Source organism: Echinops telfairi, unplaced genomic scaffold (assembly GCF_000313985.2).
Source record: "Echinops telfairi isolate 266 unplaced genomic scaffold, ASM31398v2 ScPeMD7_3;HRSCAF=10, whole genome shotgun sequence".
In the NCBI taxonomy this organism is placed as follows: Eukaryota; Metazoa; Chordata; class Mammalia; order Afrosoricida; family Tenrecidae; genus Echinops; species Echinops telfairi.
The window spans coordinates 15386395-15410439 of NW_022103899.1; the positions used below are offsets into that span (position 1 = coordinate 15386395).

General features: G+C 38.8%; 2 protein-coding genes across 2 annotated transcripts in view; one reads left to right on the top strand and one right to left on the bottom strand.

Moving 5' to 3' along the window:
- The window catches only part of ANKAR (ankyrin and armadillo repeat containing), an 82860-nt gene that overhangs the window by 55941 nt on the left and 2874 nt on the right, over positions 1-24045 (top strand). The window contains exons 13-20 of the mRNA XM_004701488.3: positions 1292-1445; positions 1529-1690; positions 4059-4165; positions 6353-6475; positions 11617-11775; positions 12414-12531; positions 13245-13354; positions 15821-16017. Of these exons, the coding sequence (XP_004701545.1) occupies positions 1292-1445; positions 1529-1690; positions 4059-4165; positions 6353-6475; positions 11617-11775; positions 12414-12531; positions 13245-13354; positions 15821-16017 (1130 nt within the window). The remainder of the gene's footprint in view (positions 1-1291; positions 1446-1528; positions 1691-4058; positions 4166-6352; positions 6476-11616; positions 11776-12413; positions 12532-13244; positions 13355-15820; positions 16018-24045) is intronic.
- OSGEPL1 (O-sialoglycoprotein endopeptidase like 1) overlaps positions 17381-24045 on the bottom strand; it is a 29010-nt gene continuing 22345 nt past the window's right edge. Inside the window, exon 9 of the mRNA XM_004701489.2 lies at positions 17381-17620. The gene's annotated coding sequence lies outside the window, so the exon portion shown is untranslated. The remainder of the gene's footprint in view (positions 17621-24045) is intronic.

Consider the following 24045-nt stretch of genomic DNA (forward strand, 5'->3'; position numbering starts at 1 on the left):
CCATGTGGGTTTTGTTGCTTCTCAGCTAGATGGCTGCTTGTTTATCTTCAAGCCTTTAAGACCCCAGATGCTATATCTTTTGATAGCTGGGCACCATCAGCTTTCTTCACCACATTTTCTTATGCACCCATTTGTCTTCAGCGATATTGTCAGGAAGGTGAGCATCGCAGAATGCGGATTGTTAGAACAAAGTGCTCTTGTGTTGAGGGAGTACTTGAGTGGAGGCCCAATGTCCATCTGCTACCTTAATACTAAACCTATAAATATATACACATAGATCTATTTCTCATCATCATATATAAATATATTTGCACATGTACATGCCTGTATTTAGACCTCTATAAATTCCCTTTGCCCTCTAGTTCTTGCCTTATTTCCTTTTTCTTTCCTCTTGTCCCACTATCATGTTCAGCCTTTCATTTAGGTTTCAGTAATTCTTCTTGGTTACATTGCCCTTGATCAAGCCCTTCCAGGCCTCCTACACCCTCCTCTCCACCGATTTTGGATCACTTGTTCCCTTGTCCCTGGGTTTGTTAACACCCACTTCCTTTCCCCCACCTCCCCCTCTCACATGTCCCCCTGGAACCATCAGTCCCATTGTTTTCTCCTCTGAATTGTTTATCCCACCTATCTTACCTAGATAGATATGGAGAGATAATAATATGCACAAAATCAAGATAGAGCTAAACAAAGCAACAAAAGAAAACAAACAACAACAACAAAACCAACGACAAAAAAATGAAAAGCCTATAAATAGTTCAAGGTCTGTTTGCTGACCTTTACAAGTGTTTTCCAGTTGAGTCTGATGGGGTGCCACGCCCTGGCCCCACAGTCTATTTTTGGTATTCTCTGGGGACGTCATTGCTCTGCTCCCCATGCTGTTCTGTTGCACACCCTTAGTGTTTCGCCTCGGTGTGTCTGCAGTGTTGTCCCCTATAGCACTATGGGTCAGTCAGGGACATCATGTCTCCTTGTGGGGTCGGCCCTATGGTCCTCTCTGAGCATTGGCTGCTCTGAGTAGGAGTATTGTCCTCGGGATTTGGTGGGCCAGGATGTGTTCCACTCTCTTTCCTTTGCTCCTGTGTACTCTGATCAGACATGTCCCTCTCCCTGAGCTGTAGCTTCAGTGCTGTCCTCTGAAGTGAATTCTTCTGGAGGTAGGGGTATATTTCCCTTCTTATAGACAGAGTGTTCTCTTTTATTTTGTTGAATAGATGAATAAACATTTTATTAAACAGATATCTGAAGTGTTCAGTTATGTTCACTGAAGTAATGCTTTTTTCAAAAATAGGCATTTAAAGTAGATATTAAGGAACAAGGAGCTGTGGCACTCTGGGCCTTGGCAGGACAAACATTGAAACAACAAAAGTATATGGCAGAGAAGATTGGCTACAACTTTATAATAAACATGCTTTTGTCCTCATCAGCTAAAATGCAGTATGTCGGTACGTTGTTTTCTAACTAAAATATGGACAGCGAAAATCTAGAGTTGGAGTGGCAGACATCTTTTTTCTCTCCCCTTAACCAGGAGGTGAAGCAGTCATTGCTCTAAGTAAGGACAGCAGAATGCATCAAAACCAAATCTGTGAAGGGAATGGAATTGCACCTTTGGTCCGTTTACTACGAATTTCTAAGATAGCTGAAGGCACACTTCTGAGTGTCATCCGAGCAGTGGGATCCATTTGCATTGGTTTGTACATTCATTCTCTGCTGCCTAAATATCAATAAGGAAATAAAGCAGGTAGAGAGACACGACAATTAATCTCTTCCTTTCAATCCCACTGTTAGAGTTCTAAAGAATATTTAATGTAGACTCTGTTCTATAGGGTTCCAATGAGGTGGGACTAACTACATGGTCGTGAGTTTGAGGCTATCATGAGTATACTTTTTGGTTTCTTTAAGACATTTGTGAGTAAAAGTGATGTAATTAAGAATGTCATGTAGGTTTGGCTCTTGAACCTTGATTAGAAAAGAAAATAAGGGCAATGAATCTTGCCTATTTTGACTTAAGGAATTTGATTTTCTAAGTTAAGAAGAAAATATTTCTTCTTTAAAATCTCAACAACTACATATTTTTCAAGATCTAGAAGAGAGTTTTTAATGCTGGTGTATATTTTTCAATTTCAGTTTCCTTCTACAATGGCTCTTTGTTCATAAAATAGGCACTAGGAGGTCTGGTAGAAGTCTTATAGCTTTAGCACTTACACTTATGCCTATGATTTATTTTGAGTAAATTTTCATATGTTGTAAATATATTTTTATGTGCTATCCAGTTGCTTCAGCAACATTTGTTGAAAATATTGTTACTTATTATAAAAAATAGATTAGATAGGAATAAGTCTATTGTGAACCCTTTAGTCTGTTCCATTTACCTGTGTGTCTATTTTCATTCCATCCTCACTGTCTTCATTACACATTTATAACAAATCTGAAACCAAGATTTACTTGAGTCTTTCAAACTTGTTATTTTTGTTTTGTTTTGGTTTGTTTGCTATGGTGGGTCCTTTACACCTCCATATGAATTTTGAAGTCAGCCTTTCAGTTTCCACATGATGCCCTGGTGGTGTAGAGGGTTATGTGTGGAGCTGCTGATAGCAAAGTCAGCCTACTTGGAACCCACCAGGCTCTTGAGCTGGAGAAAGAGGAGGCTGTCTGCTCCAGGAAGCCTCACAGTCTTGGAACCCAAAAGAGGCAGTTCGACTTTGTCCTGTAGGGTTGCTATGAATTGGAATAGAATTGATAGCAGTGGGTATTTAGTATTTCTAAATCATGCATATGGAATTTTGATTTAATATGGGCATTGCAAGTTTTACATTGATGGATGGTGAATTTTGTGTCTTTTAAAAAGTGTTTGGTATGGCATGCAATTATGTTGTTTGGAATCAGTTTGACCCTTTTGCAACTTGTTTCTAAACTTTAGTATTGCATGATTAGAGCAGCCTTTAGTCATGACTAATGTAACCCAACTACTAAAGGGATACCTTTTGGAGGTCCTTAGCCCCTTGTATTATCAGGTCTTTTCTCTTTGGCTATAAAAGCATATGAACCTTTGGGAAGGGGGAGCGGGGAAGGAGGCGGGGGAGAAAAATGAGGAGCTGATTCCAGGAGGCCAAGCAGAAAGTGAGAGTTTTGAGAATGATGAGGGCAACTAATGTATAGTGTGCTTTACACAATTGATGTATATGTGGATTGTGATAAGAGTTGTATGAGCCCCAATAAACTGATTTAAAACAACAACAACAACATAAAAGCATGAACCTTCTGTAAGCCTTGCGCACACTCCTACAAGTGTTCTCTGCTAGGGAAAGATTCTCTTTTGTCTTTCCTAGCTCCTGGGAGCCCCTGGTATTTCTCTTTGCAGCTTCAAGCTCTTTTGTATCCCTTGTTTCTGAAGAGATGAGTTGATTTTCTCTATTAGGATTAGCCTTACAAGTTCAGGTATTATGTTATATAGGGAAATAGTAAGTATATGTCTAATTTAAGGAATCCAGAAATTCTTCTAGCTAGCTAATTTACTCTAAACATTTTTACTGAAATAAACTATGAAAATGATCACAACAATGGCTTATATGCCTTTCACATAATTTTAAAATACATAATAGCTATCCTAATTATTATTAATAGTCATAGTCCATGTCAGCATACCATTTCTATATGCTTTAGTATTTGACCGTTAGAAAGCTTTTAACTCATGTTTATTCATCTTTGTCTTAAAGATTAATTCCTGACTATTAAAAGAATGTCCATATATTTCTCTTTCTTTTTTTTTAATTTAATAAAAACATTTTAAGAAGCCCTGGTGGCACTTTTGAGTAAGCATTAGACTGCTAACTGCAAGGTCAGTGATTCAAAACCACCAGTGGCTCCCTGGGTGGAAAGATGAGGCTATCTGGTCCCGTAAATATTTAGTCTCAAAAGCCCTAGTAAGGGTCACGAGGAGTCAGAATCAACTTGCTGGCAGTGCGAGTATACTTTATCAACCAAACATATCAAGCCACATTTGATTTTACCATACATAATGGGGAAAAATTACCTTATTGACTTGTGGACTCTTACAGGTGTCGCCCATACAAGCAACCCCCTTAGTCAACAATATATTGTAGAGGAAAATGCCTTTCCAGTACTTCTTCAACTCCTCAGAAATCACCCTTCTCCCAACATTAAGGTTAGTTCAATTTTAATTTTGTCTGATAGAGTAAAATATCAGGGAGTTACTTTAAGAACGTATATCTTTATATAAGTCCAAAAACACAATAAAGAAAATATAAAATCTTTTAAACAAAGTCCAACTTTAGGCTAAAAAAAAGTTTCTACAAACTATTAGATTTTTTATCAACTAGGAAATTTTATCAAAATGTGCTTTCTTCAAAGATGACAGAAAAGTTGTATGCTCTTACTCATCAAAGAATTAGTATTCCTCCACTATTTGGCTCTTCATTACAGAATGACTTCCGTTCTTTCCTCAGTCGCAATTTCTAAAACCAGGATAAAAATGGGGTTGTGCAACTTATATGGCAATACTTCTCAAATATAAGTGAATGCTGCCCATGCTACAACACCAAAGGAGCCTTGCTTTCCAGAAAACAGCCTGGGCTGGCTGACAAAAATACTTTTACCAAGTGGGGGCACTATGAAGAACTAGTGTCACCCATGCTTCTGTTTATTTCTAGCAGATCTGTTTAATTAAATGGCATTCCCATATAATCAAAGTCTTTTACAAACACTTGGGTAAATTCAGGCCCACCCTAATTGTCTAGGGAGAAAGTTAGAAGAGTTTCTTCTCAAATTTTGTTATGGGCTCTGCAGGAGAGAAGGAAATAGAAACAACCTAAGGAGGAATTATGCAAGTAAGTGTAGCATTGATTCTTAAAATTAAATGTATCAGAAAGTGTTCCATTATAAATTATAAGGCTCTATGGATATGAAAGACTGTTTCATTACATGAGTTGATTGGAAAAACAAAAAGAAGAAATATCTGCAGCAGTGCGCTTGAATTATTATAAATAAGACCTACCCTGACTTTCGGAGCAGTAGTAAATCCCATGAGTTATAGGAAAGGCCACAAAATGCTGCATTATAACAGTCAGGTTCCTTCGCTTGCACCTGTCTGTATTTCAGGATATCAGCTCAGTGCCTGCTAAAATTAAAACAGCATAAATATATTTCAGTACTTTTAATCAAACTAAGATTCTATTATAAAGTATCTTTGTAATAATTCAATAATTATGCTTTTTAAATTCCCAAGTTTTCAATGAAATGCTTAGCATAGCATTTTTAAAATGTCTGCTGAGTTCCTATGATAAACAATGCTCATTTACATGTTTCTAATGAACTTCAGAATGTAGATGAAATCACTCCAGAAATAGTAGAAGAAAAGAACAGCTTTTCAGTATGACTCTCCAGTGGTCTATTTAAATTGATAGGTGTTCCACTAAAGCCTCCTATCAATGATTCAGTAGGTAACAACCAACTCAAAACAGCCTTTGAATTCATGCCAGTAAAATTTTTATATATGGAAGGCATACAACTATATGCCTAGGATAACACCTCTTTATATGTCCTGTTGGCCCTAGTTGCCTCCTCCCATGCCTTCAATTGTAGCTTAGTAGTTGTGCACGCACACAGAGGAAGAATATTCCCCTACCTGTTAAAAGGGAAAAGCATATATGCAATACAGCTTCAAGAAAGTGACCTCCATTGACGTAACACCTCTGGGATGCACTCTACTATGATCGAACAAAAACCAAACAAAATAATGCAGACCAAAAATAAGGGAAATTGTGCAAATCAGATCAGGTCCAGTCTGCATCATAAGGGCATCTACTGACAAAGTTTGAACTGTTCAGGTCAGATTTATGCCTTTGACCTTCTGTACTCCTCTCTCCCACGCACTCTTGTTTAGCAACCCATCATTCAATTTTAGAAAGGGGAGTTGTCTGGAGGCTTATTTCCTATGTAGCATATGAAACTCAGGACTGATGAACCTATAGGGACAGCCAGTAAGATAAGGGGTTCGGGGGAGGTGGTGGTGTAAAAGGGAGATGATGTCAAGGAGCCCATTTAGAAAAAGAACGGTTGAAAACTGATTGTGGTAGCAGTTGTACAATTCTACTTGACATGATTGAAATATGGAATGCTACAACTAATAATAAAAAAAAAGGTAACGGATATTCCTCCAAACGTTAGAAAGCCACTCTTAAAATATTAGCCAGATAATTGGAATCAATGGAATTGATTTTAACAGGTTTTATAGTATAATTTCTATCCACTATAGATGTTTGTACAATTAAATATGTCATTTTATGGAGCAATTTCTGAAAACCAAATTAATTTCTAAAAACCACAAATTTAGGTTGAAGTGGCATTTTCCTTGGCATGCATTGTCCTAAGGAATGATCTGCTACAGAAGGAATTGCAAGACATTGAAGGCTTTAATTATGATGATGTTCTTTACCTTCTTGACTCACCAGATAAGGTAACACCTTTATAAAATGTAAATATAGAAGAAGCTAACTTTGAGACCACATCTTCAAATTCTCATCAAGTCTTCTGAAGCCTTATTTAAGAAAAAACATTCTGAAATGTCTTTTTTAAGAAGAGCTGTATAAAATATCATTGCAGGTCATTAGACTGCAGTCATCACGTGCTATCATGGAGTGGATTCTGCCCCATGGGTTTGGCGGAACAGAACTGCCCAACAGGGTTTCTGAGGCTGTAAATCTTTTATGGATTTATTTTTATCTAATTGAAATCTACTTTATCTTGATGTCTTTTTTATTGGCGTATTCTTATATCATACATTTTAATCATTCAATTATATTAAGAAAAGTTGTACAATTATTGTTATGATCAATTTCAGAACATTTTCTTTTCATACTCCTTGTTGATAGCTCCCCATATTCCCCAAACCTCCCCTGCCATGCCCTTAGGAAATCATTCGTCCAGTTATTCTCTCCAAAGACAGGCTATCAACTTTAAGAAAATAGACTGCTCTGCCATTCTCCCATGGAGCAGCTGGTAGGTCCAGACCACCGATTTTTTGGATACTAGCTGAGTGCTTAACTGCTGTGCCACAAGGCTCCTTTGATAAGGTAATACGGAAGCATATTTTTCATGGAGTTTCTGGATAGTGTGAACAGTTAACACGTTTAGTTACAAACTGAAAGTTCAGAGATCAAGTCCGTTGATAGACACCTTGGAAAAAAGGCCTGGCTCTCTCCTTCTGAAAAATTACTCACTGAGAACCGTCTGGAACACATGTCTAGTCTGACACACATGAGCTGGAATTGACACAATGGCAACTGGCATATTTTTCACGGTTGTCCCACTTCATCTTTAAACGCAGCAATTTTAACTTTCTACAAACCTTATTCAAATTTTACCAGTTTACTCACTAATGATGCTTTCCTATTACAGAAGTCAATTCAGAACCCCACATTACATTTAGTGGTCCCATCTCCTTAATATTCTTCAATCTGTGAAGTTCAGCTCTTCTTTGTCTTCCAGGATTTTGACATGCTCAATAAGTCCAGGGCAGTTATTTGGTAGAGTATCCCACAATTTGAGTTTATCTGATACTTCTTCATATTTTAATGAAAGTTCCACATTTTTGACAAGAATACTACATAAGTGATGAAGTGCTCTTTGAAGTGCATTGTATCAGAGGATCCATAATGTTATTTTATTTTATTTTAGTAACTTTGATTACTTGGCTGAGATGATGCCATATTTCTCCACTGTAAAGCTACAATTTGCCATACTCTCCCCCTTTAATAGACAAATATCTTGAGAGGAAACACATTTAGACTATCAAATGTCTGTTATGCCCATGTACTCTTGCCTACCAATGTTAATACCCATTGATGCCTGTAACAATTATTACTATGGTGCTCTTGACTAATATTGACTTCTAAATATCCTCCCTTCAACATTTATTTGTTGGTATTCAACTGTTAGAATGGAAGACCTGTACCTTTTAAATGCTTAGTCTCACTTTCTACTATCCTACAAAGGAACAATTTGTGGAGTGCCATTACTCCGTATGCTAAGTTTACCATCACACCATTCTAAAACAATAAGATAGGATTTGTTGATACTAAAAAATATAACTTGAAGGGGGAACCGATTACAAGGATCTACATGTGACCTCCTCCCTGGGAGACGGACAACAGAAAAGTGGGTGAAGGGAGACGTTGAACAGTGCAAGATATGACAAAATAATAATTTATAAATTATTAAGGGTTCATAAGGGATGGGGGAACGAGAAGGGAGGGGAAAATATGAGGAGCTGATGCCAGGGGCTTAGTTGGAGAGCAAATATTTTGAGAATGATGAGGGCAATGAATGTACAAATGTGCTTTACACAACTGATGTATGTATGGATTGTGATAGGAGTTGTATGAGCCCCTAATAAAATGATTAATATACATATATACAACTTGATTGAAATATCATTTGTACACAGATGTACCCATGCATATAGGTACAGTTTTTAATATGAAACATTTCAAATAGATGAGGGTTTTTTGAAAAGTTCATAGAAATGTAATTATGAAAAACTAGGCACATATTTCAAAGTAATTTTTTTGCACAAAAATAAACATACTGACTTGTTGTATCATGTCTGCACATGGTCTAGTTTGAGGCACCAGGAGGGCTAAGACAGTAGTTTGAAGAGAGCCCTTATCAGAGTAACATGAATTCTAGACAAATGAAGTAAGAACAAACATCAGATTTATGGCGAGGTTTGAGTGGAAAAATGCTTTACAAAAAGTTGATTGGGATAGTGCCCGATAAATTAGCAGTTTGCAATTGGATAACCAATTTTAGAAAGGGATAAGACAATGTTGTAGATGGCACGCCATCCCCCCATCCATTTTCCAGGAAAAAAATTAATCTTGTTTGTGCCTTAATTGAAGATGACTAATAACAGTAGAAACAATAGTCTACACCAGCAGTTCTCAACCTGTGGGTTGCGACCCCTTGGGGGTTGAACAACCCTTTCACAGCTGTCACCTGATCTATAATAGCAAACTATATAGCAAAATTATAGTTATGAAGTAACAACGAAAATAATTTTATGGTTGGGGAGTCACTACAACATTAGGAAATGTATTAAAGGGTCGCGGCATTAGGAAGGTTGAGAACTGCTGGTTGACCATACACATAGTTTAGAGCTTACATAATTCTAACTGAAAAATTATAACAGAACAAACGCTCTGGGTGCAAAAATTGTTGCACCCAGATCAGTTGCAGATGACAGCAGAGCTTTCAATGGAGCTTCTAAGTAAGTGGAATTAACATCCTAAGAATTAACATTCTTCAAAGTTTTGTAACAGAAGAAAAATCGCTTTACCAGTACAAACGAGAAGACAAGCAAAGAAATGGCTACCAAGAGGTGGAAATGGTCCAGTAAAAGCAAACGCAAAGGTCAAGAACAAAAGTTATTACCACATTTGGGGGGATGTTAGAGGCTCAGGGCATTGTGCTTGTTGATTTTCTGGAGAACAAAAGAATGATAACATCTGCTTGTTATGAGAATGTTTTGAGAAAACTAAAGCTTAGTAGAAAAATATTTGGGAAAGTTCTTCTCCACCACAGTAATGCTTCTGTTCTGTTCATTCCTCTCATCAAACGAGAGCAACTTTTTGAGTATTTGAGGGGAAATTGTTACACATCGACCTTATAATCCTGGTTTGGGTTCTTCTGACTTCCTCATCTTAACAGTTCTTTAAAAGGAACTCATTTTTTTCAGTTAATAATGTGAACAAGACTTCACTGACACAGTGAAATCCCCAGGATCTCAGTTTTATAAGGACGGACTAAACAGCTGACATCATCATTTACAAACGTGTCTTGATCCTGATGGAGGTTACGTTGAGAAACAAAACTTTATTTTTATGGTTGAATTGCATTTTTCCACAAACTTTTTGAAATCCCCTCATTTATAAAATGAGAGCAACATAATAAAATTAAATATTTCCATCACTCAGCTTTAACAATGATCAATTATTCATGTCCAGTCTTACTTCAATCTATTTCATCAATGGTCACCCCCTCAAGATTATTTTTGAAGCAAATCTTAGACATCATATGTGGGATTATAAAGAGACTTCCCCAGCTTTGTCTCCCCAAAGACATGCCAAACAGTCAGATGCTTAGAGACATCCTCCCTGAAGGCAGTCAGTTGCCAGACAACTGTCTGGTGCCACCACAAGAAGGGCCCACTCCCTGCTGTTAAGGACAATGGACTACTTCTCCCTAAAGGCTTGAGACCATTAGCCTGGTCCCTGTAGGTGGGGTCTACACCCTACTGATAATGGTTTCTATAGAGAGCCAGAGAACAGATCAAACCTGCTCAGTGACATCCAAAGTTAGGCTGCCATCCTGAATCTAGGGTCCACACATCTTGTCACATGTGTGACCCCAATCCCTCCTCTTCCTATTGCATGTATATTTCTTGATTGTCCCCCTCTCAATCCTGTATAACCTATAGTGCAACCCCTTCCTGTGGCATATGTCTTTACCTATAATTAGTGGGCTTGTATGCCTCCAAAGGTATATAAGCCTTAGTTAGCAATACATGTAAAGATCCCCTTAGCCTCTCCTTGGCTCCCTCCTCCTCTCCCGTCCTCCTTCCCCTCCCCTCTCTCCTGCCCTCTGGTCTCCCATCTCCATGTTGACCACCAAGCGGGCCTGAGGTGAGCATGCTACCATGAAATGTGTCTGACTCCATTATTTCAATCTCTTATATCTCTCATGCTCTCAATGACTTTATTATATATCTATATATCTATCTTAACCGTACAATTGCGCCTATCGAACCCGCGATTAGTTGTGGGAGAGTGGGGGCTGGCCTTTCCCCGACAATCATAGTATTTTATCTTTAAACATTTCAGTATGTACAAATAACATATTTATATAACACTAGTTACGGGAGAAAATTCTAAAATCTCTTTTTCTCTTTCTCTGTATTCAACTAAAATGTTAAATATAAAATTTTATATTTTGGGCCTTTCTGGAAGATCTACTTGTGCAACTTTGGGAGAATTAATTTTCCCTTTGTTTTCCTAGTCTTAGAATGTGAATTTTCAAGGTAGATTATTCTATTTTATTATTCCTTATAGTACAATATAATTTTATAAATGAACTTATTTTAATAAATAGTATAAGTCATCTCCCATGCATGAAATCTCACATATAACATACTATTCAATGGAAGTTTTGAGATTTTATCAACCATACTTTGAAATGTTGAAGTGAAAAAAGAATATGCTGTTGGTGGGGGGTGGGAAGAATACATTGAAACAAAAATATTGAGGATTAATGAATTTACAGTTTCCTGATACAAGGTAAGAATCCATTTGCATAATTAGTAACCTCACATGTTTCTTGAGAGTTAAAATGGTCTTTCTTCTCCCTGATGCTACTACCTAATTCTCTATTTTGTCTCTGTTCACTAACATTCTAGAGAACCAATGTATTCTGCCTTCTCAATAATGCTTTCTTCCTGGAAATAAAAATAAATATTAATAGACAAGAATTCCTTATCTATGATGTTGGGTAACATGGCAAACTAAACAAACAAAAGATAAAACCTGTGTCTCCTATTTCTAGGATATTCGCTTAAGAGCAGGCTATGCATTAACCCTTTTTGCTTTCAATAACCGCTTTCAACAATATTTAATATTGGAAAGTGGAACAATGACAATATCTATTTTTGAACCTTTCCTTGGATCAGCAATTGAAACAGAAAAGGCAATGGCAGCATTTCAGGTATAAAGTCCAGTGTCACAACTTCAAGACATGTTTCTTTTTACTGAAATGAAAACTCACAGAATTGAGATCTAGAAACATAGTTACTGATTTGCAAAATAACATGTCTTTTGCACACCATCCCTTCCATATCATAAGAACTCCATTAGTGATAAAGATTGCTTCACTTATGTGCAATTTTATAAGTTCTAAGGCATTTTGCTTTTATATCTCATTTGATTATTATAACAACTCTAACGTAAGGTTTATTTTTATCATCTCCATATGGTGGCTGAGGGTACTGATTCTTCAACACTGTAACTATATGTTCATGTCTTATTAGTCATATTATTTCTCTCCTCTCTCTTTCTAGCATATATCCTATAAAAGAAATATTTACTTATTAACCCATTACTTCAAGATCAAAAAGTTGCACATATTATAGGAATAACATTGCCTAGGAATAACATTGCCTACCTACAATGATCATTGTAATGACCAGACAGGAACAAGTACCCTAAGCCTCCTGTTCCCCAGACTCCCACCAAATATCCCCTCAGGGAACTAAAACCAAAACATAGGAAAGCTTACTTGGAGAAATTGAATCATCAATCTAACGATTTCATGCTTCTTTCTTTCTTTTCTTCTTTGGTCTTCAGATTATTATATTAGCTAAAGTCATTATAGATGTGGACCACATTGCTTTGTCTGCAAGAGGTGTTACTATTTTAGTTGATTGTCTATACTCAGATCAGAGCAGTACTGTAAGCTTGACAGGTAAGCAATACCTCATTGTATCTACATAACACCATTGGGGGGGATTTATAATTTAAACAATAATAAGATAATATGCCTATATGCTATCACACTGTTTAGAGAATGAATTCACATAAGCATTTCCAGAAGTACATGGAACAATGGAGAGTCCATTCTGTGGCCTGAGTCGGAACAGAGTAACTTTGGGAACAGTCTTTCCACCATCTCCTCTTTGGAACCCATTTTTCTAGGCTATATGATGACAGTTCAACTGTGAATTACCATCAACAGAGTTAACGCAATTATTTATTCAATAGTGGTAGCAGATTCACTACTGTTTGGTTTCCTTTTGACCAACTCTACACATTTTGCTAAAAGCTAAGAGTTCTCTATGTTACTATGGAACACAACAAAGCAGAATTGTCCAATAGAGTTCTTGACACACTTAAAGTTAATTGTGTAACCACATCAACTACAGACCTAACCCTCCAGTACAGTATTTGTTAATTAACTCAATTTATACTCTCAAAGCAATGTAAAATGTCAGAACCACTACTGCCAAAGATTTAAAATTAAGGTACTACTCTTTTTGCTTTTCAACTGAAATGTATCATTAGAGGCACAGTGCATTAGTATAGATTCTATAGAAGTTAATAACACAAACATTAGTGTAGACGTGCATTGGTATAGAAGTTAATAACATAAGCATTGCTTTCTTGTTGTCTAATTTATAGGGAATTTAATAGCTAGCCTGGCTCATTCTAGAGCTGGTATTCCAGAAGCATTTGCCACATTAGGGGCAATCCAACGGCTGTGCTACCATTTATACGCAAAAGAAGAAGAGGTAACAAACAAAAGAACTTAATTCTAAAATTTAACATGCTCAAAAATATTAGCTGCTATTCTTACTTCTCTTGGCTAATTCTTTATAGGTTGGTGTATAACATGATTCATGTTACTACCTTGAAATTACATTATTTTCTTAGTACTTTCTAGTTATATTTATATTCATAATTCTGGCTCCTAAAATACTGCTCCTTTGTTTTTCTTCAATGGTTAAGATAAACTTCAATCTACAAATAAGCACAGAAATTTTGGACTGGGCAGAAGTAGAATTTGTAGCAGTTTTTCACATGCAAAGGTATAGGTGAGGATGTGAGATGAGACTATGTTGCTAGAGCATTGTTTTCTCTCCAAGTTTTCACCCAAATCTAAAAGTGTTTCTCAAACTTTTAGAGGTTTCAGAATCACTTGGAGGGCCTATTAAGACACAGACTGTGGGGGAACCCATCACTATGATCTACATATAACCCCTTCCCATGGGGACAGACAATAGAAAAGTGGGTGAAGGGAGACACTGGTCAGTGTAGGACATGAAAAAAATGATAATAATTTATAAATTATCAAAGGTTCATGAGGGAGGAAAGGAGGGTGGGAATGAGCTAATACCAAGGGCTCGAGTAGAAAGAAAATGTTTTGAAAATGATGATGGCAACATATGTGCAAATGTGCTTGACACGATGAACGTATGTATGATAACAGCTGCATGGACCCCCAATAAAATACTTTAAAAATAAATAAATAAAACTCATTAAAGAAAAAAAGACACAGATTGCTAAGCCTCACTCCCACAGTTTTTGATCCCAAACATCTGAGATGGGCCATAGACTATACATTCCTAACAAGTTTCTAGTGATGCTGAAGCTGCTGGTGCAGAGGCATGGAGGGTATATACACAGTTAATGCCAATGCAAACAACAATACGTCAGCCCACGGCTACACTGACACCCACCTGCTATACTTGCACTTGATGGACTTTTTGATGTCATTAACTATGATAACTTAAAGTTAACTAAGAATTCCCTATGAATAACTTAATTATTTCAGGGTCAAAGGCATAAGGTACTTCCTTCAAAGAGGAAAGAACGACTTTTTCTTGAATCCTGTGACCTGATATTTTAGCTTTATTTTGTTTTTGCCAGTTGAAAGCTGAGTTGCTTTCCTTGTTTTTCATATAGCGTTATTCTATAGTCTGCTCCCTCAGTTCAATCATTTGCGACCATGGTTTTCTATTACAACCTCCTGAGAAGTTTTAAAATATCTTCTTGCTCAGGATGTCCCCCAGAAAAATGAATTCGAATCATCTAGAGATGAGGCCCAGGTTTAAGTAATTTTCAAAGCTATTTAAGTTCTTTCAAGGCACAGCAAAGATTGACATACACACTGCCTTCTTCGTTTCACATTAGGATCATCAGTGACATTACATGTACTAGGTTTATTGGGTTAGCAATACCTCGGTCCTTGGCTTCCCACGAGAAAGCATTCACGTTGAAGCCTGGTTTGTGATCCAAGTGGGTTTTAATAAAGGATAGAAGCAGTTTAAGGGTTTTACACAAGCACCCTCAGGGCACTTCACACCCACATGCGGAGACCTGAGGCAGAGAAACCACAGCACAGCCACCTGAAGAGCAGATGGAAAAGAGGGCGGTGGTCTCAAAGTGTCTGGCTTTTCAGGGCCCTCCGCTGGGAGGTGTGGTCGATGGTACTGGTTGACCCCATTGGCTGAAGTAAACCCACGAGGCCTAGACTGGGGCCCTCCCAGGTGTACTGGCTTCCTGTCTCAAAGGCCTGGATTTGTGCATGCCCTATAGCCTTGATAGTCTTCCAACTTCCTGTAAAGGGGGGAAGGGAGGCCTTGGCATGTAGAGAGGCAACCCCTGGTTTCTGCCTCTAACTACCTAACATGTTTAAGTCAGATTCTACCCCAACAGATTCTGATTTAATTGGGTGGAGTCTGGGCATCCCCACCCATGGCCCTCAACCAACCCCTCAAACTCCGTCCCAGTTGGGTGGAGTCAGAACTTTAAACAAAAACCTCCACAGGTGATTTTACAGTGTAGTCAGAACAACTTTAAAACATTTTATTGAGATAAAATTATCATATTGTACAGTTCAATAGTTCAAACATATTAAGAAAGGTGGTACATTCATCACCACAATCAGCTTTGGAACATCTTCCTTCTTGTAGCCATCACTGTTGACCCCATTTCCCTACACCTCCCCCCCTCCCATGCCCCCATCCGGTGGCTGTCTTCATTGAGCCACGCAGCGAGAGCACTTATTAAAAATCAATGGCAGGTGGAAACAGTCCTCTCTAGATTGCCAATGGCTGGCAAACAGTTGTGTCGTGTCTGCATAACCACAGAAACTTCCCAGAGAAGTATCTGTGAAGAGGGCTGGCTTGGATGTTTTAAGAACAAAGGCAGGGGGCTAAGACAAAATTTTAAAAATTGTGTCTTTTTCCGTTTAGGTTCGCACAGCTTGCTCCTGTGCTCTAGGCTACTTAAGTTACAATGCAAATGCTTTCCGAATCCTACTGAAGGAATGCAGGAATAAGCCTAATCAATTCATTCGGATAAGCAGTAACATCAGCAGAGATGCAAGTATTAACCCTGCATTTTTAAAGGAGTTTCAGCTGCAGCAAAGAGTGGGACTTCCTTCCCTAAGGTATTGTGCCTATAGTTGAAGTTGCTGTAGTAAAATGACTGACCATCAGAGGAACTTTTAGATTGTTCAAGGATGATCAAACACGGGGAGCTATCCTTGATTTGAATCGAGCATGACCAAGATCTGTTTGACCAAAATTATTCACACTCCTGACACTTTGGGAGACAGGTTGTCTCCAAGTTTGCTCCAGGACTACATTTTTGTGTAGACTATTGCTACCATTACCTTAGCATCAGAGTGTCCTTGGAGTTCATCCAAAGTGAAGTCCAACTCCCAAGGTAGAAATGGAACCAACTCCCACCCACTTTGTTGGAGGTATGACAACAATTTCCAGGCATTTACTCAGAGATTACTATTCATTGTACCTTCATCCTAAATTTAAGTCTCAGTTAAAGGAAAGAGGACACTTTCCTTTTATGGGTGTATTTCTTTTCTTTTGCAGATGTAACTAAATTACAGCCAAGTCTGTAGCCATAGAGTGGATAGTCATATTTAGGAAACAGTACTGTTGTGATAGTATTACATAGGAAATCACACACACACACACACACACACACACACACACCCTGCCATTGAGCTGTTTCTGACTTTTAAGGAACCTACAGGACAGAGCAGACCTGCCCCATTGTGTTTCTAAGGCTGTAACTCTTCCCAGGAGCAGAAAGGTTCATCTTTTCCTTGAGGATCTGCTAGTGGTCTTCAATTGCTGAACTTTTGGCAAAAGTGTGTGAAAGTCAGTGTCATGATATATACTCAAGATGTGTATTTATTCTATGTTAATAATTGTTTCTTCTCATTTTGAGTCATGCCCATCCGCAAATGAAAGTCCATTCATCCTCACTCCATGTTTGTCATTACTTACATCATCCATGTCATTAAGTTCGACTCGATGTTGGATTGCTTGTTACTTCTTCCTAGTTTATTCATATTATGGAAGCTCTACTAAAACATGTTCACCATGCAGAACTGTGTTAGGTGGGGTTGACTAGAGAAAAATAATCCAGTGACACTCATATATGTGTAAGAAAGAGCTTTATTTCAAGAAGTAATTGTATATTGAGAAAACATCCCAGTCCAGTCCAACTCAAGTCCATAAGACTGATACTAGTCCATCAGTTCAGATTCATGCAGCCACATGCAATGATGCAGAATGCAGGAACCACCCACGCCGGTGGTGCAAAGTCCTGAGGATCCAATGGTGGGGGATGCATCTCCAGGGCTCTGAGAGCAACCAGGGTCTGCCAGCAGGAAGGTGAAGGCACAGAGAGAGGGGGAGGTTCCAAGGACCCTCCTTATGAGAAGATCATGCCCACAAGGAGTCACCATCAGGCTGTGACCTGCTTGACAGGCTAAACCCCACCCCTACGCTTTTATCTAGCTACAAGTTGACATGAAATTATGTAACTACCACAAGACTCTGCTGATATTCAAAATAGGAGTGCCATAGCTTCCAGAATCACAAAGCATAAGCCACCAGAGTATGACAAGATGACAAACTGTGGAAATAATCCAGATTCAAAGAGTAGATATGAAAAACGTGTGGGAATTAGAAAATGGTGACCCGTCTCCAGTATACTTCACAGCCATCCGGTGGGAAATAGTCCTAGCAACAACACAAACCAACGACTTTGTTAAATAATGCTAATCCCTGGAACTGTGAATACTCATTTTTCAGGATTATAAATAGTGACCAATAGTTAGTAAACTGTAAGAACTGTTGTGAATAAGCGAGGCTGATTGATGAGAAAATAATTACTTCAAGTAACAGTGCTTTGCATTCTTTTTAGAACATTTGAATGGACTATATTTTTGTAATCTTCATAACATTCCTATGAAGGAATTTGGTTTAAATAAAATAATTGAAAATGTATCAAAAGATTAAGGCAAGGTCTTTATGATGGATAACAAGATTCATCTACAAAATATTCTTAGCAATCCTTAATGGAAACAGAATATGGTTGGGATCATTAAAGCATTTTGAGGGGCGCATACATCACTTTTCCATCCTTGTGCCTCATCTCACCGTAAGGATGGCAGGTGATACTTCTCAGTTGTATACATTTTGAAATATGTAGAGATAGTAACTTATTAGTGGTTTAAATGATTGTCATAAAGACACCCTAAGCTAAGACCTGCTAATCTAACATTACTCTCCAGCCATGACACCAGCTTAAGAACAGACTGTGCACAATCTTAAAGGTGGTAAATTGAGGCCTGTCAGTCATTCATATTGGAAATAACAAATGTTCCTTACATAATTGCAAGGAATCAATTTATAAAACATACTGATTTTAATTCTTACATTTTATTTCTAGAGAAATTTTGTACTACTATATTTATAAAATTGATTAAAATCATATTTTTAGGAGCCCTCTTCTACCCATAAACTATATTAATTTAGTCACATCTAGTTATTCTTTTTGTAAATATGATCAACATAAATAATTCCATTGATATTCCAATGCTTTAAAAATAAAGCTGAAATATTATTAAGTGCTTAACAATAAGCACTATTATTAATATGTGCCATGATGATCTTTTATTTATCATTATATGTTCAGATGTCTTACATTAGAGTCATCTGAACATGCGATGGTGTTTTTTAGCACTATAATTTTCATATCACATTCCCTTTATCTGAAAAGTCCTTTCCCTACTTTATCCATCTTAAAATGTCTTGTTTTCTTCAAAACCCATCTGAAAAATCTCTTCCATGCTTTCTTTGATCACTTCAAACAATTTAAGACTCAGTAAGTCTTGCATGAATATGATCGTGAATGAGTAAATAAATATAAAACATCTACAGGTAATGTGCATAGTTCTCAGAAGTTTATGGGCAGAATCTCAAATCATCTTTTATTTTACTTGCTGTTTCTGTTTACTGATATTTTCCTGATTGCCATTATATAAATCGGATGAGTTTATGTTTGCTGGCAGCAAACTCTATTAAACACGAACCCTCATAATTATGGAGGCATCCTTTCTTTATCCTATCCTTGTGGTCTTGGTGACAAGAAAGCTGGGTTGTGTAGGGATAGTTGGCTTGTTTGGTTATGTGGGAGAGGTCTAAGGAGCTGGAAAAGACACTGGTGAAATGGAGAAAAGAGGAGAGAGATGGGTAAGTGTGGAAAGTAGAGGAAAGAAGAGAATAAAAGTAAAGTAATAATGAGCAGCTGTCATGATATAGCAACAGATTTGTAAAAATAATGGGAAAATGGATGTTAAAAGGGGTAATCAGAGATGATAATATGCAAAAAAAGCAACAAAAGAAAACAAAACAAAACCAACGACTAAAAAAAGAAAAGCCTGCAAACAGTTCAAGGTCTGTTTGTTGACTCTTAGGAGTGTTTTCTGGTAGAGTCTGATGGGGTGCCATGCCTTGGCCCCAAAGTGTATTTTTGGTATTCCCTGGGGACTTCGTTGGCTGCTCTGTTCCCCTTGCTGTTTTGTTGCACGCCCTCAGTGCTTCACCTCAGTGTGGTGGGGTCAGATCAGGCACAATTCCAACAGTGTCTGCAGTGTTGTCCCCTGTAGCGCTAGGGGTCATTGAGGGACTTTGTGTCTCCTAATGGGGCCGGCCCTATGGTCCTCTCTGTGCATTGGGTGCTTTGAGCAGGAATAACATCCTCAGGCCTGGTGGGCCAAGGTGTTCCACTCTCTCTTCCTCCCCCTTCATTTGCTCCTCTGTGCTCTGATCAGACATGTCCGGCTCCCTGAGCTGTAGCTTCAGTGCTGTCCTCTGAAGTGAATTCGATTATAATGCATATTATTATCTCTGCAGGTCTATCTCGATAAAATAGGCAGGATCAACAATCTGGAGGAGAAAACAATGGGACCGAGGATTCCAGGGGAACATGGAAGAGGGAGAGGGAGAGGGGGAGACAGGGGAAAGGAAGTGGGTATTAACAAAGCCAGGGAACAAGTGATCCAAAATTGATGGCGAGAAGGGTGTAGGAGGTCTGGCAGGGCTTGATCAAGGGCAATATAACCGAGAGGAATTATTGAAACCCACATGAAGGCTGGACATTGTGGGATTATAAAGACTTCCCCCTAGCTTTGTCTCCCCCAAAGACATGTCAAACATTAGGGACTTTTTGCCAGCATATGGTGGAAAGTCAGATGCTTAGAGACATCCTCCCTGAAGGCATTCAATTGCCAGACAGGTAGGCCCTCCTCCCTGCTGTTAAGGACAATGGGCTACTCCCTAAAGGCTTGTGACCATTAGCTTGGTTTCTATAGGTGGGTTTCACACCCTACTGATAATGGTTTCTATGGAGATCCAGAGACCAGATCAAACTGGCTCAGTGACATCCAAAGTTAGGCTGCCATCCTGAATTTAGGATCTGCCCATCTTGTCGCATGTATACCCCCAATTCCTCCTCTTCCTATTGCATGTATATCCCTAGATTGTCCCCTCTCATTGCTATATAACCTATAGTGCAATCCTTTCCTGTGACGTATGTCTTCACCTGTAATTAGTGGGCTTTCACTCCCCACCAAAGATATATGGGCCTGGGTCAGCAATAAAGAGGTCTCTCAGCTCCTCCCTTGACCTCTCTTGGGCTCCCTCCTGGGCCTCTGGTTGGTCCCCCCTCTCATCTCCCTTCCTCGCTCCCCTGTTCCCTTTCCCCTTGTCCGTCTACCCTTCCCCCTCTCTCCACATTGACCACCAAGCAGGGCTGAGGTGAGCACTCTACTACGAAATGTGTCTGACTCCATTATTTCAATTTCTCTTCATCTCTCATGCTCTCGATGACTTTAATATAATATATATATCTCAACCATACAATTGTACTTATTGAACCCATGATTAGTAGTGGGGGGATGGCACCCCTTCTAACCACAGGACATGATAGTGGGACAAGAGGAAAGTAAAAGAAAATAGAAGAAAGAACTAGGGGGCAAAGGGCACTTACAGAAGTCTAAATACAGGCATGTACATATATAAATATATTTATATATATTTCAATGGGGAAATAGATCTATGTGCATATATTTATAGGTTTAGTATTAAGGTCTCAGATGAACATTGGACCTCCACCCAAGTACTCCTTCAATGCAAGAACACTTTGTTCTAATAACCTGGCATTCCGTGATGCTCACCTTCCCAACACAATCCCTGAAGACAAAGCAGGTGCATAAGCAAATGTGGTGAAGAAAGCTGATAGAGCCCGGCTATCAAAAGATATAGTGTCTGGGGTCTTAAAGGCTTGAAGGTAAACAAGCAGCCACCTAACTCAGAAGCAACAAAGCCCACATGGAAGAAGTACACCAGCCTGTGTGATCATGAGGTATTGAAGGGATCATGTATCAGGCATCAAAGAACAAAAAATCATATTGTGAATGACGGGGAGTGTGGAGTGGAGACCCAAAGCCCATCTGTAGGCAACTGGACATCCCCTTACAGAAGGGTCATGGGGAGGAGTCGAGCCAGTCAGGGTGCAGGACAGCACCAATGGAACACACGTTTTCTCTGGTTCTTTAATGCTTCCTCCCCACCCACTATCATGATCCCAATTCTACCTTAAAAATCTGGCTAGACCAGAGAATGTACACTGGTACAGATAAGAGCTGGAAACACAGGGAATCCAGGATGGATAAACCCCTCAGGGCCAATAATGAGAGTAATACCAGAGGGTAAGGGAAAGGTGGGGGAGAAAGGGAGAACTGATCACAATGGGGACAGACAACAGACAAGTGGGTGAAGGGAGACATCGGTCAGTGTAGGACATGAAAAATAATAATTTATAAATTATCATGGGTTCGGGAGGCAAGGAGGGTGGGGGAAGGATGGAGAAAAATGAGCTGATACCAAGGGCTCAAGTAGAAAGAAAATGTTTTGAAAATGATGACAACAAATGTAAAAATGTTCTTGACACAATGGATGGATTTATGGATTGTGATAAGAGTTGTATGAGCCCCCAATAAAATGATTTTGTTTTAAAAAGGGCTAATCAGAATGAATAGGTTTCATGGAAATAAATTTCACTGGGAAAAAGAGCAAAAAGTGATAATGGGTAGATGTGCAGGAAAGAGAAATGACAAAAAAATACAAAAGGCTCAGGTGTGGCTTGGGTGTGGGTGCTGAAGTTCCTTTGCTATGGCAGTTTGAATATGGATAGTACTTGAGGGTGGGGGTCATGGTGGTGGGTTATAGTGGTGGCATTTTTGAATGGGTGTGCCAGAATCTGTAGGCCTGCCTGTTTATGCCTGGGGGCAATGTGTACTTAGGAGGGTGGGGTCTCACTGCAAGAGGATACCAGAAGAGGAAGTAGGAATTAACTAGAAAAAAGTAATAAAAATATAATAGAACAAAAGTACAAACATTGAAGAAAATAAAGTAAAATAATAAAACCACCTAGTGGGTAGGGACTCCTGCTCCTTTAGTCGTGTTATTATGTGTGTGTGTGTGTGTATGCTGAATGGGGAAGTGGGGAACATGGTGGTGAGGGAGGGCACTGGAGAACAAAGCAGGAAAGGAGAAAGGGGGGGGGGGGAGATGGCAAAACATGTAGCTTGGGTACTAAGAATGTGTACCGAAAGCTGCCCTCCTGATATGCTACCCATGCAGAATCCCCAGAGGCCAGCAAGGTAAGAGGTTTAGTGGCCAGAGGCTGGGAAAAATTGGCCATGCCAGGAAAAGCAGGGCTCAAAGCAGCAGCTTATCAATGGGAAAGGGGATCTGTCAGCAGATGCTGCAGCTCTCCCATTGTAAGAAACTTGGCTCTACTTAGATTTTACATTGATGTTCTTGTTGCCAGTTGCTGAGATCTGTGCTTGTTATCTGGCGGCTATATTCCCCCATCTCTTCCACATTTCAACTGCCTCGTGCATGTGAAAGCAGGACACTGAATAAGGAAGTACAAACAGCTCCTTGCCATCAAGTTGATTCAGGCTCATAGTGACCCTATAGCACTGCCTTTGTGGGTTTCTGAGATGCTTCACAGGAGTGCAGTGCCTTGTCTTCTGCTTAGCACCAGGGATTCCAGAATTATGGCAAAGAATATTAAATATATCATGGCCTACCAGAAGAATAGACAATCTGCCTTGGAAGAAGTACAGATAGAATGTCCCTTAGAAGTGAAAACGGTGAGACTTCATCTCACCTAATTTGGACATGTCATCAAGAATCACCCAGCCCCAGAAAAGGACCCCATGCTTGGTAAAGTCGATGGTTAACTAAAAAGAGGAAGACCCTCAGTGAGACGGATTCACACAGTGGTTCAAACATAGGAATGATTGTGAAGATGTGCACAGCTAGGCAGTGTTTTGCTCTGTTATTACATTGGGTATGAGTCACAACCAATTTGTAGCATCTAACACATCATACATGTAGAAGGAAAACATGTAACTCCAATAGTACAAAAGAGGAGCAAAGAGTATTTTGTAAAGCTCATACATTAAACATGGAGTAACATTGAAGTTGATGATAAAGGTGGTAAATTGTAAAGCCTCGAGAAGCTGTCAGCAGTTTTTTTCAATTATGTAAACTACTGTTTATAGAGAGATTTTTCATTCATTTTCATAGCTAGGTAGTAATTTTTACTCAAGAATTTCTTGTGGATGTTGTTTCTAATATTTTGTTAGCACTAGTGGTACAATATGTAATTTTGTGCATACTTTATTTCATATATGGTGGTGGGATCTTCAGATTAAATTCCCAGAAGTTGAGTTATTGAGTCAAAGGGTAAATGCATATGTAATTTTGTTAGATGTTAAATTCCTTTTCTTAGTGGTTCTATCATTTTGCACCTGTCTTAGGATGGCTTGACTACAGAAACAAATCCAAGGACACTCTTATGTAAGAAAGAGCTTTATATCAAGAAGTAATTATAAGTTAAGTCCAGTTCAGTCCAGATCAAGTCCTTAAGTCTGATACTAGTCCATAAGTCCCTCTTCAGACTCAACACAGTCACATACAATGAAGAAGAATGCAGGAAGCTCACAGGCCCGTGGGCGCAAAGTCTCTTGAGTCCAATGGCAGTGGAAACATCACAGAGCTCTGGCAGGTCTCGGAGCGACTTGCCC